This window comes from Calonectris borealis, chromosome W, assembly GCF_964195595.1.
Source record: "Calonectris borealis chromosome W, bCalBor7.hap1.2, whole genome shotgun sequence".
NCBI lineage: Eukaryota > Metazoa > Chordata > Aves > Procellariiformes > Procellariidae > Calonectris > Calonectris borealis.
In genome coordinates, this window is record NC_134351.1 from 34,237,398 (window position 1) to 34,251,152 (window position 13,755).

The following is a 13,755-nucleotide window of genomic DNA, read 5'->3' on the forward strand; positions in this document are numbered from 1 at the left end:
GCTATTTGCGAACTAGTCAGAGGCAGTTGCAAAACTCGCTTGATTTACTTTTAACTTTATATTTTTATAAGAGCAACTCAAATAAGGGTCAGAAACTTAGGACTGCAGGGTAAAACAATTCCTGCATAGAAACAAAGTAGCTTTGCTAAGTTAAATTTTTTTCTCGTGGGAACCCCTTCTAATATGTTAGACAAGAATATTAGTTTTGTCTGGTTAATTAGTACATTCACGTTTTATAGAGCATTAAAAGTTTATTCCTTTATGCCTACTACTGAACAGATGGAGCCATTGGATTTGAACACGCTAAACTGTTTAGTAGAAAAGATAAATGTGAAAGTTATTGAACACAAGTAACAAGTGATTATCTAGTCAAAACATGCAATATGTAAACTTAAAAAAATTAAATGAAAAGTCAAATAGGCAATTACATTAAAGATAACTTCATTAATCTTTGAATATCATAGCAGCCTACTTGGAATTGCATTTGACTGAGCTTAGTTGCTGTAAATAATACAGCTCATGCACAGGTATGGATGTATGTTTTGTACACTTTCAAGTATTCACTGAATACTACCAACATATATACACTCATACACATAAAGCTCCATAAGATTTAGGAGATTTCTAGAAGGCAGTTCGTTTTTGCTCATCCTTTGGAAGAGGTCTTCTGAAGAGAAGAATATGTGGCTCTGAAAATAAAATTGAGCAAAGCGTCAGCCTGTCACTCAAGTCCTGATTACAGATACTACTTTGATTTAAAAGAGTTTGAACAATAATTGAAGCTTCTTGTCAGATAACAAGCAGACTATGAGATCAAGTCCACAGGAAGGTCTCCATGTATAATATTTCCATATCAACTTTGTAGTAACCATGGAATAGTCACAGATGCTTTTGAAAGTTTAATACCAAAAGTTGGCAGTTTCATAAGCTTAAGGAAGTACTAAAATAAATAAATAAATAACCCCCACACACACCAAACAAAACAACACAACACAACACAACAAAAACCCCACACAACACACAAAAAAACCCCCACAAAACCAGGAGAACTGGTACCAGTTCTGTCTCTACAGTGGGCTATTTGATGAGCTTTATCACTGTAACTTACTCTAATGAACTGGTGATTCTGTCCTGGTCAGGTATATAGTAACTGACAAGCATACAAGCATCAAAAGCCACTTTAGTTATCAATAACATAAGTTGACTGCATTAACATTGACTTAATCATAAATACCTTCAAAAAAAGCCCAAGGCAATACATTCAAAGTATCAAAGGTGTCCAGATAAGACAAACACTAGAAGATTAGGCTAATTACTTCTTCTGGTTGTTTGGAAGCTTGGAACTCCATGGGACTAACTGCAATTCATCTATCACCAGTTAAATCACCATTGACAAGACTGACTAAAAAGATATTTAGAATGGTCATTCTCAGTATTTTATACTTAGTGAAGTGTTAGAGCTTCACAGCCCAGTAACTGAAAAGACCCTGGCTTCCATGTAGCTTTTAGCAGGCAGTATAGCTAGAGCTCAAACTATACTATAGATTTTTTCATAGCATTGATACAGGACCTATCTAGGTGAACATCTATTAGTTTTTTCTATGAGGTAGGTATGTCAATTTCATTATATAGAGATGTGCTGCTACATCAAGTTTGGGGCAGTCACTGAGATACTAACGTAACTCAAGATCTCACCAAAACCTCTTTTTATAGGCAGAGATAGGAACATATTCAAATCTAGTGTGTTTTGTCTGCTAAGAGGCTGCAGATATCTAGAAGGAAGGTAGCATTTTGCATGTCCAGTTCTGAGAGTGAGGGGTGAAGGTTTAGAATAAAGGTTGCTACACCACTTATGTTGGTAAAAATAGCAGGCAGATAAAGAGGAGTCTAAACATTTAGCAGGAAACTCCAACTGGATTCTAGAGGAAAGTAATTACACACTGAGCTTCAGTTTCAAGCACCAGAGAGGTGGTATTTTAGACTCCTTCGTTCATCTTGTTTTGTTTAGCCGTGCTTACCTGGCTCATGGATCATGTAGTGAACCCAGCCAAGACTTTGCTGAACACCAAGTCGTCTCCATTCCTCTTCAGACATTAGATGAGTTTTTGGTACTTGCTTTGAAAGTTCTCTTGGCAGCATCACGTGTCTGTAGAAATTTAATAATTAAACTCATATTACACACACCAACACCTGTCTTAGTGTACACTAGAAAACTTGCACAGATCTATACTGAAAGACAATAAGCAAGTTCAGTTATGAATACCAAAAACCTCCTAGAAAGAAGCCTACGGTGTTAATGGATACTAATTGGACTATGAAGCATCAGTTCAAAAAAGCAATTTTAAATTCACTTTGTCTACCAAATGTTACATCTTTAATGCAACTGTACACTGAAATCTTCATCTTGCTGCCTAAAACAGAAGATTCAGTCCCCTGCATGTTCTAATAGTACACAAGTACATTCACAGCAATTAACTATTATATCAGCAGTTAACGTGATTAGAAAAATACGGACTTTGCACTTTTAGAAGTCACTCCTGCTAGCATCAGTTACAATCCAGAACAGACTAGTGCTACAGCATAGCTTTAAAAGAACATATAGAAGGCTACCCAGGTCTCGGCAGCTAGGGTCGAGCTCTTACCATCCAGCAGCGCTGCCCTCCACTCAGCAGCATCCACCTCTGCCACAGCCACTGCGCCAGGGAGACCTAGCGGGCTTCACCCCCACCGCTTCCTTCAATGCCCTCTGACCGGAGCTAGCATTGCCCACTTACTAGAGACAACTCCAGAAAGGGGACAAGGCAGACCAAAACCAGCAATCGAATCGCCCGATTCCCCCCCCCAACAGTCTTTATCGCGAGTGCCCGCGATAAAGAGGCAAGACACTGCTCCTCCCCGGGAGCTTTAAGCTACCCTGGCTCCGCAGAGGTGAGCTAATAAAGTCGCTCTCTAGAGCTGCACTCACTGCCGACACCAGCGGGACTTACTCTCCTAAAGTCACCTTACAGTCCAAGAATCATAGAATAGAATCATAGAATCATACAGGTTGGAAAAGACCTCTAAGATCATCGTGTCCAACCGTCAACCCAACACCACCATGCCCACTACACCATGTCCCTAAGGGCCTCATCTACACGTCTTTTAAATACCTCCAGGGATGGTGACTCCACCACTTCCCTGGGCAGCCTGTTCCAAGGCCTGACCACTCTTTCAGTAAAGAAATTTCTCCTAATGTCCAATCTAAACCTCCCTTGGTGCAACTTGAGGCCATTTCCTCTTGTCCTATCGCTAGTTACTTGGCAGAAGAGACCAACACCCACCTCGCTACAACCTCCTTTCAGGTAGTTGTAGAGCGCGATGAGGTCTCCCCTCAGCCTCCTCTTCTCCAGGCTAAACAACCCCAGTTCCCTCAGCCGCTCCTCATAAGACTTGTGCTCCAGGCCCTTCACCAGCTTCGTTGCCCTCCTCTGGACACGCTCCAGCACCTCCATGTCCTTCTTGTAGTGAGGGGCCCAAAACGGAACACAGTATTCGAGGTGCGGCCTCACCAGTGCCGAGTACAGGGGTACGATCACCTCCCTGCTCCTGCTGGCCACACTATTTCTGATACAGGCCAGGATGCCGTTGGCCTTCTTGGCCACCTGAGCACACTGCCGGCTCATGTTCAGACGGCTGTCGATCAGCACCCAGAGGTCCTTTTCCTCTGGGCAGCTTTCCAGCCACTCTTCCCCAAGCCTGTAGCGTTGCCTGGGGTTGTTGTGGCCGAAGTGCAGGACCTGTTCGCTTCTGTAATTTTACTGTTTACTGTTCGCTTCTGTAATTTTAAACAATGAAGACTTGTTGCTTAGAAGTTAGGTAACTAGCAGGTGTTGTGTTTGCAGGTGTGTAGAATTGTAACTAGTCTAAATTGTGTATCCTGGAAGCATCGTTAGGCTCTAGTGAAGAATAACCTTGGAAACTATAAACAAACGTGGTCCAAGCATGGCTCAGGGACAAATTGCGACCCTATAAGGTAAAGAGGAAATAAGTTCATGAAGAGTTCACTACCTTAACGACCACCAGAGACCACCCGAGACCCTCAAGAAGACCCTAAAGGCTTTAGTGCGCATGTGTTTAAGATGATGCAATATTATAATTAGATCTCGGAAATGTAATGAATATGTAAAAGAGAAATGTAAAATATGTATGAGAAGCATGGATATAAACAGAAAGGTGACTAGACCAGGTGTGCTTGATTTGTGGCAAGTCCACCGAGCACCCAGGCCTGAATAAAACAATATCTCTCCTGAGCGTGTGGAATTGGTTACTTGCACGCTGGGCACGAATCTGCTTTTCGGACAACAGTTTTTGGCGACCCAGGTGGGACAGCTGTGAAGCCTTGCCCGGATCGACTCGCCGGCTCTCGGTGGGGAGACTCTGCTCTCTGGACTCCAGCGCGCACCGACCTTTTGATCGGGGACTCCGTGAGTATCCTCCCCAACCAGAGCAGGTGAGCGACTCAACGGTGCAACGCTAAGGTAAATGAGATATTGTTCCGGGGTATAAAATTGTGCATGCATTTGGTAAGGAATTGTGGCCACAGGTAAAGAGGTATATTCATATGCGTTTGACAGTGACGACTGGAGTATATGAAGTTGTGGTTAAGAACGTTCTTTTTTGGTAAAGATATGGGAGCTCAACCATCAAAAGTAACACCTTGTTCCCCCTTAGGATGCATCATTAAACATTGGGGAAAATTTGGGGGTAATCCTTTGAGAAAGGATAAATTAATTGAATATTGTACTAGATGGTGGCCAATGTATAAATTAGAAGATGAGGAAAAATGGCCAGAATTGGGAACCTTGCAATATAATACTATTTTACAATTAATGTTATGAGGTACCTTATGTAATTTGTTTTTTTTTCTTTGAGAAATGATCATGAAATTCGGAAAAAATGTAAACTTTTAGATTCAGATTCTAATGTAATGATAATGATGATGGAAAATAAGGAACCAAAAGCGCATTGTTGTTCTGCTTGTAGCATAAGAAAATGGTGTTTAAAACTAGGAGAAGAAGAGGAGGATACACAAATGTTAGTACCACCAAGTAAAAATGAAACTTCTGAAACCGAAGCAAGAGGAAGCAATACTTTTAGTCCGATAGCTGGCAGGACTAGAACCCAGCAAGGGTCTGTATTGTTAGCACCCCTTCGCCAGGCAGTGGGCCCAAGGGGGGAACCAGTATTTGTGAAAGTACCATTTACACCTTCTGATTTAATGAATTGGAAAGAGTTAGCAGGATCATATAGAGAGAATCCTGAAAAGGTGTATAGATCTTTTCGAACAATTATTGAAAATCATAATCCAGTTTGGCAAGATATTCAAATTCTTTTGAATAATTTGTTTACTCCTGAAGAAAAGAGGGTAATATTAGAAAAAGCAAATAAGGAAAATGAGACAATAAATGCAAGAGAAGGTCCTGCTCATTTTATGCCAACTCAAGACCCAGATTGGAATCCCAATAGTAATGACAGGAAATTGATGATTAAACAGTATCAACAATTAATTTTGAGTGGAGTAAAGAATGGAATATCCCACCCAAAGAATTTGGCAAAATTGACTCAAATAATTCAAGGAAAAACAGAGGACCCATCTGCCTTTTATGAACGATTATGTGAGGCAACTAGGAAATGGACAGACTTAGATCCTGAGAGTGATGAGAATAGAGCAATATTTACTACTTTGTTTGTAGGGCAAGCTGCTCCAGATATTCGAAAGAAATTGCAGAAAGTGGATGGGATTACAGGAATGACTATATCACAGTTAATTGAAATTGCTTATAAGGTGTATAACAATAGGGAAGAAAAGGAAAAGAAAAATCAGGAAAAAGAAAAAATAAAAGACAGGAAACAAAAAGCTGCTATTCTAGCAGCTGCTTTTGTAAATGCCCAAGGATCAGCTGGAGGAAGAGGTAGAAGATATGTGAGAGGTAGAGGTAGAGGGTATTTGAGAGGAAAAGGTAGAGGAGGTAGAGATATGTTTAAACAATATACCCCATTAGGATTTAATCAATGTGCTGTATGTAAGAAACAAGGACACTGGAAGAGTGAGTGTCCAGAGAACAAAGAAGCAGTCGTGACTCAGTCACAGCAGATACCACCTGAAGCTGATTTACTTATGATGGGAGGAGATTCTGAATGATGGGGACCGGGGGTGGAAAATGATATTTCCCAGCTGAGCCCCTGGTTCCAGTAAAGCTGGGAGATGAAGTAGTCGATTTTTTAGTAGATACTGGAGCAAAATATTCTGTTATAAATACATGTAAAGGACCAATGAGTAAATTTAATGTATCTATTGTTGGGGTCACGGGAAAGAAGGAGATAAGGCCTTTTTTGAAACCTTTAAAACATAAAATTGGAGGAAAAACATTGATGCATGAATTTTTATATATACCGGAATGCACCATGCCTCTCTTAGGATGGAATTTATTGAATAAATTGGGAGCACAAATTAACTTTAAAAAAAGAAAAATCCAAGTTCATTTTCCTGAAGCTAATGCCTGGCAAGCCCAAGTTTATTTATTACAGACAAACACAGATGAATCTGAAGAAATTCCAGAAGAGATTAAAGATGCAGTTTACCCTTTTGTTTGGGCAACAGAGAAACCAGGAAGAGCGAAAAATGTGGAACCGGTAAAAGTTGAATTGAAAACAGGAGTTCGACTGGTAAGAAAGAAACAATATCCTATTAGTATAGAAGCCAGAAAAGGTTTGGAACCAATAATAAATAATTTTCTTAAATATGGACTTTTAAGAGAATGTCAATCTGATTATAATGCTCCTATCCTTCCAGTGAAAAAGCCACATAACCAAGGATATAGGCTGGTTCAAGATCTAAGAGCAATAAACCAGTTAGTGGTGGACATTCATCCAGTAGTCCCTAATCCATATATGCTGCTAACAACTATCAATGAATCAAATGCATATTTCTCTGTTATAGATTTGAAAGATGCTTTCTTTTGTATACCTTTAGAAGAAAACAGTCAAAAGATTTTTGGTTTTGAATGGGAAGATCCGTCGACTGGAAGGAAGACTCAGCTCTGCTGGACCTTGCTGCCACAAGGGTTTAAAAATAGCCCAACCATCTTTGGAGCAGCCTTGACCAAGGAACTGGAACAGTGGTACGGTAAGGAAGATCAAATCACCCTCCTTCAGTATGTTGATGACATCCTATTGGGAGCAGATACTATTGAGATCTGCAAAGAAAAGACTGTTAGCCTCCTAAACTTTTTGGAAATGACCGGGTATAGGGTGTCAGAGAAGAAAGCACAAATTGCAAAACAAACTGTAATTTATTTGGGGTTTGAGATTTCCCAAGGACAGCGAAGATTGGGAAATGGTAGAAAAGAAGCCATTTGCAGGATGGCACCCCCTCAATCCAAAAGAGAGTTGAGAGGATTTCTAGGAATGGCTGGATGGTGTCGCCTTTGGATTCCAAATTATGGTTTGATGGCAAAACCACTGTATGAGGCAACTAAAGGCCCTGAAGAATTGTTAGAATGGACTCCAGAGTGCCGAAAAAGTTTTGATGACATTAAACAGACTTTAATGAAAGCTCCAGCTTTAGAACTTCCAAATCTGACCAAACCCTTTGAGCTATTTGTTCATGAGAAGAGACATGTAGCTATGGGGGTTTTGACTCAACTTTTGGGAGACTGGAAAAGACCAGTGGCTCACTTTTCCAAACAATTCGATAAAGTAAGCTCAGGATGGCCTAGCTGCTTGCGGGCAGTTGCAGCAACAGTTCTCATCATTCAAGAAGCTAGAAAATTGACATTGGGACAGAAAATAACGGTTCACGTCCCGCATGCGGTACTTGCAGTACTGGAACAAAAAGGACATCATTGGCTAACCCCTAGTCGTTTGTTACAATATCAGGCTTTGTTAGTGGAACAAGACGACATCATTTTGAAAGTGAGTACAATTTTAAATCCTGCCTCTTTAATGCCAAGTGAAAAAGAGAGTGATCTTAACCATGATTGTTTACAAGTTATTGAACAGGTATATGCCAGCAGGCCAGATCTGAAAGATGTCCCTCTCCAAACTCCGGATGAAGAATTATTTACTGATGGAAGCAGCTTTGTTGTAAAAGGAGAAAGGAGGGCTGGCTATGCCGTGGTAACTTTAACTGAAGATCGAGAAGTAAAAGCATTACCTCCAAATACATCCGCCCAGAAAGCAGAAATTATAGCCCTGACAAAAGCCTTAAATTTGGCTAAAGGTAAAAGAGTCAACATCTATACAGATTCTAAATATGCTTTTGGAATCGTGCATGCTCATGGAGCAATATGGAAGGAGCGAGGACTTTTGTCTGCTAGCGGTACCCCTATAAAATATGGAACAAAGATTTTGAATTTGTTGGAAGCAGTACAGAAACCTAAAGAAGTTGCGGTGATTCATTGTAAAGCTCATCAAAAAGGGGACTCAAAAGTAATACAAGGAAATTGAAAAGCAGATGAGGCTGCTAAATGTGTAGCATTAAATACTATGATTTATGTTTTAATTCCATCAAAAGAAATTCAGGTGGAATCCCCAAATTATAGTGAGAAAGAAAATAAATTAGCTATGCTATTACATTGTAAGAAGAATGATCAAGGATGGTGGATAACTTCACATGGACAATGTATAGTAACCCCTGAAATTATGAAGAAATTAATGGTCAAAACCCATGCTGAAACACATATGGGAGCAGAGGCAATGGTGGAATCAGTAAAACGATATGTGATTGGAACTAAAATGTTACTGATTGCTAAAAGTGTGAGTAATGAATGTGAAATTTGTCTTAGGAACAATCCGAAAATACAAATCCGACCCCCTCCTGGAGAGGTAAAGAGAAGCATAACTCCCGGTGAGTATTGGCAAATAGATTTTTCAGAGTTACCGCGATGTAACCAATACCGGTATCTATTGGTATTGGTAGATACCTTCTCTGGATGGCCGGAAGCTTTCCCGTGTCGAACCAACAAGGCAAAAGAGGTTGTGAAACATTTGTTGAAAGAAATAATTTCAAGGTTTGGAGTCCCTTTAGGAATGTCCTCTGATAGAGGCCCACATTTTGTAGCGGAGGTTATTAAAAATGTGAAGAACCAAATTCCTAAAATACAGAAGCTCAGTGGAAATAGATTGAAGCTTTACCATTTGCCTTGTTAAGAATTAGGGTGACCCCGAGAGTTAGAGAAAAAGTAAGTTTATTTGAAATTTTGTATGGTAAACCTTATGATCCTTAATCTAACAAGAAGATCTAAACAAATGCATGTAATAGGAGAAAAATGTTACACCAGAATAAAAAAAAATATATCCTAAACTGTGGACATCTATACCTAAGGGACCATTGAAATTAACTTTAAGGCGTACTTGATGAGTTATCAAAGCTGTTGTTAAATTATTTGTGATATTTAAAATATTTATTGTTAGGGGGAAAAAAAAAACCACATTAATTAAGAAATTGTAGTTTTAGGAGTAGAAGATATAAAGCCTGTTGATATTAATTATGACGATCAATAAAGCTGAATCCTAATTTCTATTGCCAAAATAAGATAGAAATTCCAAATTTAAATTAGCATAGACAATTGTTCTTATTTGCAATACTGATCATCACCTTAGTTATAATTATTTGTTGTATGATTTAATGTATGTCTTTTTGTAGGCCAAATGCTTATAAGTAAATGATGTGAGACTCATGATGCTCAACATCATAAGTCTCAAAGGGGGGAATTGATGTAGTAGGTACAGTATCTACTATTCCATACTGCTTGCTTCTGTAATTTTACTGTTCGCTTCTGTAATTCTAAACAATGAAGACTTGTTGCTTAGAAGTTAGGTAACTAGCAGGTGTTGTGTTTGCAGGTGTGTAGAATTGTAACTAGTCTAAATTGTGTATCCTGGAAGCATTGTTAGGCTCTAGTGAAGAATAAACAAACGTGGTCCAAGCATGGCTCAGGGACAAATTGCGACCCTATAAGGTAAAGAGGAAATAAGTTCATGAAGAGTTCGCTACCCTACCGACCACCAGAGACCACCCGAGACCCTCAAGGAGACCCTAAAGGCTTTAGTGCGCATGTGTTTAAGATGATGCAATATTATAATTAGTTCTCGGAAATGTAATGAATATGTAAAATAGAAATGTAAAATATGTATGAGAAGCATAGATATAAACAGAAAGGTGACTAGACCAGGTGTGCTTGATTTGTGGCAAGTCCACCGAACACCCAGGCCTGAATAAAACAATATCTCTCCTGAGCGTGTGGAATTGGTTACTTGCACGCTGGGCACGAATCCGCTTTTCGGACAACATTATGATGGTCACTCAGGACAGGAGAGGTAGTGTGTTGCGTGGAGTTACTGGGCGCCAAAGCCGGCTCAGGTCGGGTCACTGCTGCACTTGCACTGCTTCTTGTAAGGCTTGTCCTCCATTGGTTCAGGTGGTTCCTGCTATAGTAATTCCCATAACATGCAACTCAAATCATGGGTTACAACAATTTAAAGGTATTTCCATTACAATCTCCACCCATGATCCCTTTGGACCAGGCCATAGGGTTTAACATTGCAATGAACTCCTCCCCTTGCCCCTGCTCCGGCTTGGACTTATCCACAGACTGCAGTCCCTTAGGGGTGTACCTGCTCCAAGTGGAGCCTTATCCATGAGCCACAGTCTCTCCAGGGGTATTGACTTGCGGAAACCAGACTCCACAATCTATGAGATTGTAAAGTAGGTATGTTTATTCAGCGCTGGGCGGCACGGGGGGGTAGTCCCACCAAAATCGTGCACGCCTCAACGCGGCACTCACCATAAATATATACAGTAAAATATTACATATTCATAGAGTTTCGTAATACGCCTATACATATGCATGACCTGTCCCCGCTTTGTATTAAAATGAGTTCCAAGAAGTCATTTCCATAGACCCCTCCTATCTGCGCTTGCGCATTACCTCCTAGTGGTGGTCGTCAGGGGTCGTGGGGATGAAGGCTGATAGTTCCTCTTCGTCACCGCTAGTAACCTTTTGTTCTTGCGCAGGCTCAGTTGTCTTCTTACTTTTGTCCAAACTGCAGGGTCAGTTTTAGCTGGCTTCTTGAGACAAGTTTTTAGTCTTTATCAGGAACTGTCCTTGTGAGGCGCCTCAGTTAATTTACACCATAGCTAAGTCGGCCTTATCAGGCTGAGCCGGCCTTGTGAGGAACAAAGTATCAAGCCCCTACCTACTGATTCAATCTTCTAACTACTATTAATCATTCAACTACTAAAATTCCTTAATCCCTTCTCTCAGTATACCTGCTGCGGCATAGACTTATCCACAGCCACAGTCGCTTTGAGATGCACCTGTTCCAGCGTGGACTTCTCCATGGGCCACAATGCCTTCAGAGATATACTTGCTCCAGTGTGGCCTTACCCACAGCCACAGTCCCTTCAGGAGTGAACCTGCTCCAACATGGCCTTACCCATAGCTGCAGTCCCTCCAGGGGCGTACCTGCTCTGTCGTGGGCTTATCCATGGCCACACGCTTTGAGGTGCTCCACGATGACCTCATGCACAGCCACAGATGTTTTGAGGTGTACCTTCTCCAGCGTGGACTTATCCTTGGGCCACAATTCCTTCAGAGGTATACCTGCTGTGGCATGGACATAACTACGGCCACAGACGCTTTGAGGTGTACCTGCTTTGGTGTGGACTTATCCGCGGTCAGTCAAAACCAGCACAACTATTTAGCAAACCTTTGTTGAATGATTCATCAAAGCCAGCTGGTATTGGCTAGGCTGGGGAGCATCCCAAGGGATTGCCTGGCAGAGGCTGTGAGGCCTCACTTCATTCACAGAAATGTGGGTATGCTAGCCATCCCTTCCATTCATACACACAGAATCTCACTCACATTTTGCAGTTTCGCTAATGAAGAGAGCCATTTAGGAGCAATAGGGTTTTCTGGGCAGTAGAGACATGTAAAAATCAGTTATGGTGTGTATTTTTGCTATTGCTCTGCTAGGAAGATGAAGAGAGAAAGGAATGCTGTGTGGATGCTGTAGCAGGTTTGCAGCGTGGTGATGAAAGGCTATTCCACAGATCACTAGAAACCTGCTTTTATACTGGCTAGGACATTGCCATTATTCATCATTGCTGGGATACGAAGTGCTTACTTCATTTAATGTCATAAATATACTAATTAAATACCCGTATTTAAGCTGTTTTAGTGCATTTGTAGTTCATATACTGCAGCCTTTAGTCATAGGAGAGGGAAGGAATACCACAGGATTTTTCCTTTAAAATGTGCTAGTTATGTAGTGGTCACAGTCACGACCTATGAGGGTTACCTGACACGTGGGTGTGTAAAGATCGTGACCGTGGGGTTCTCAAGATTCTGCAATACACAAGGACATGGAGGTCTGGGTTTCTGAGAATTTCTTTATTACAAATTGCTACAAAACTACTATTAGTAAAACAAATATACAAGTCACTACAAAATTACCACTAGGAAAGAAAATATATATATATTGATAGGGATTAACGTCAAATATGAAGGAACAATGAAGAGATTTACAGTTCTTTGGTTGAAATTATGCAGATGGTTAGGAACACCTTGTGAATAGGCCGACCTGACACACAGTAGATAAAAAGGCCTTGAAACTTAGTATTCTAGATAAGGAGGCCAACCTTGTATCTTGAGTAGAATAGATAAGAGGGTGGTGCTAGTGAGAATTGTGCTAATTAAGCCAGGAGCTAAAACTAAGCATGCGTGAAGACTGAGACTTTTGCATATGTTAATGAATTCCGGGAAATGTAATGAATATGTATACTCTAACTGTATATAACTTCTATGGTTAAGTGATTTGGCACGCACACTAGGTGGAGTGATCCCCTGTGCGTCCAGTGCTGCAATAAAGAATACCTGCTTTCTAAAACTCCAAACTGAGTCTTAGAGAGTTTGTCAGGAACTTCTCCATTTCAATATATTACAAGAGTAAAGCAAATATATGTATATTACAAGTTATTACAGAATTCCAACTAGTGAAGTAAGTATGTACTTGTGAACCTTTACCTGTGCGTGCGCCTATAAATATATTGTTATGTTAGGTGTTACCGGTACGACACTCACCAAACCGCTCCCAGGAGTGGGGCTAATCGACGACGGGAAAAGTCTCATTTCAAAGATGATCCCCGTCAAGGAGTCCAGAGTCAGTCAGGCGTCTCCGGCGAGGGTCCGGTCTGTCTGGGAGATCTCTTTTCTAGAGAAGCTCTTGCAGAGAAGCTCATTTTGGGTAGGTGCGAGTTACTTTTTATACTTCATGGTTTAACCCCAGCCGGCCACTGAGCACCACGCAGCTGCTCGCTCACCCCCCCGCCGGGTGGGATGGGGGAGAGAATCAGAAGGGTAAAAGTGAGAAAACTCGTGGGTTGAGATAAAGACAGTTTAATAGGGAAAGCAAAAGCCACGCACGCAAGCAAAGCAAAACAAGGAATTCATTCACTACTTCCCTTCGGCAGGCAGGTGTTCAGCCACGTCCAGGAAAGCAGGGCTCCATCACGCGTAACGGTTACTTGGGAAGACAAACGCCATCACTCCGAATGCCCCCCCACTCCTTCTTCTTCACCCAGCCTTATATGCTGAGCATGACATCATATGGTATGGAATAGCCCATTGGCCAGCTGGGCCAGCCGCCCTGGCCACGCTCCCTCCCAGCCCCCCGTGCACCTGGCAGGGCATGGGAAGATGAAAAGTCCTTGAC

General features: G+C 41.2%; 1 protein-coding gene across 1 annotated transcript; it reads right to left on the bottom strand.

Moving 5' to 3' along the window:
* Nucleotides 1–624: 624 nt before the first annotated feature.
* On the bottom strand, nt 625–11,937 carry LOC142075031 (cyclin-dependent kinases regulatory subunit 2-like). Its single transcript, XM_075136029.1, has 4 exons — nt 11,907–11,937; nt 6,950–7,006; nt 2,019–2,156; nt 625–689 (listed from the first exon to the last, which is right to left on the bottom strand). The coding sequence occupies exons 1-4, from the start codon at nt 11,935–11,937 to the stop codon at nt 625–627; spliced, it is 291 nt and encodes a 96-aa protein (XP_074992130.1).
* Between the last annotated feature and the right edge of the window lie 1,818 nt (nt 11,938–13,755).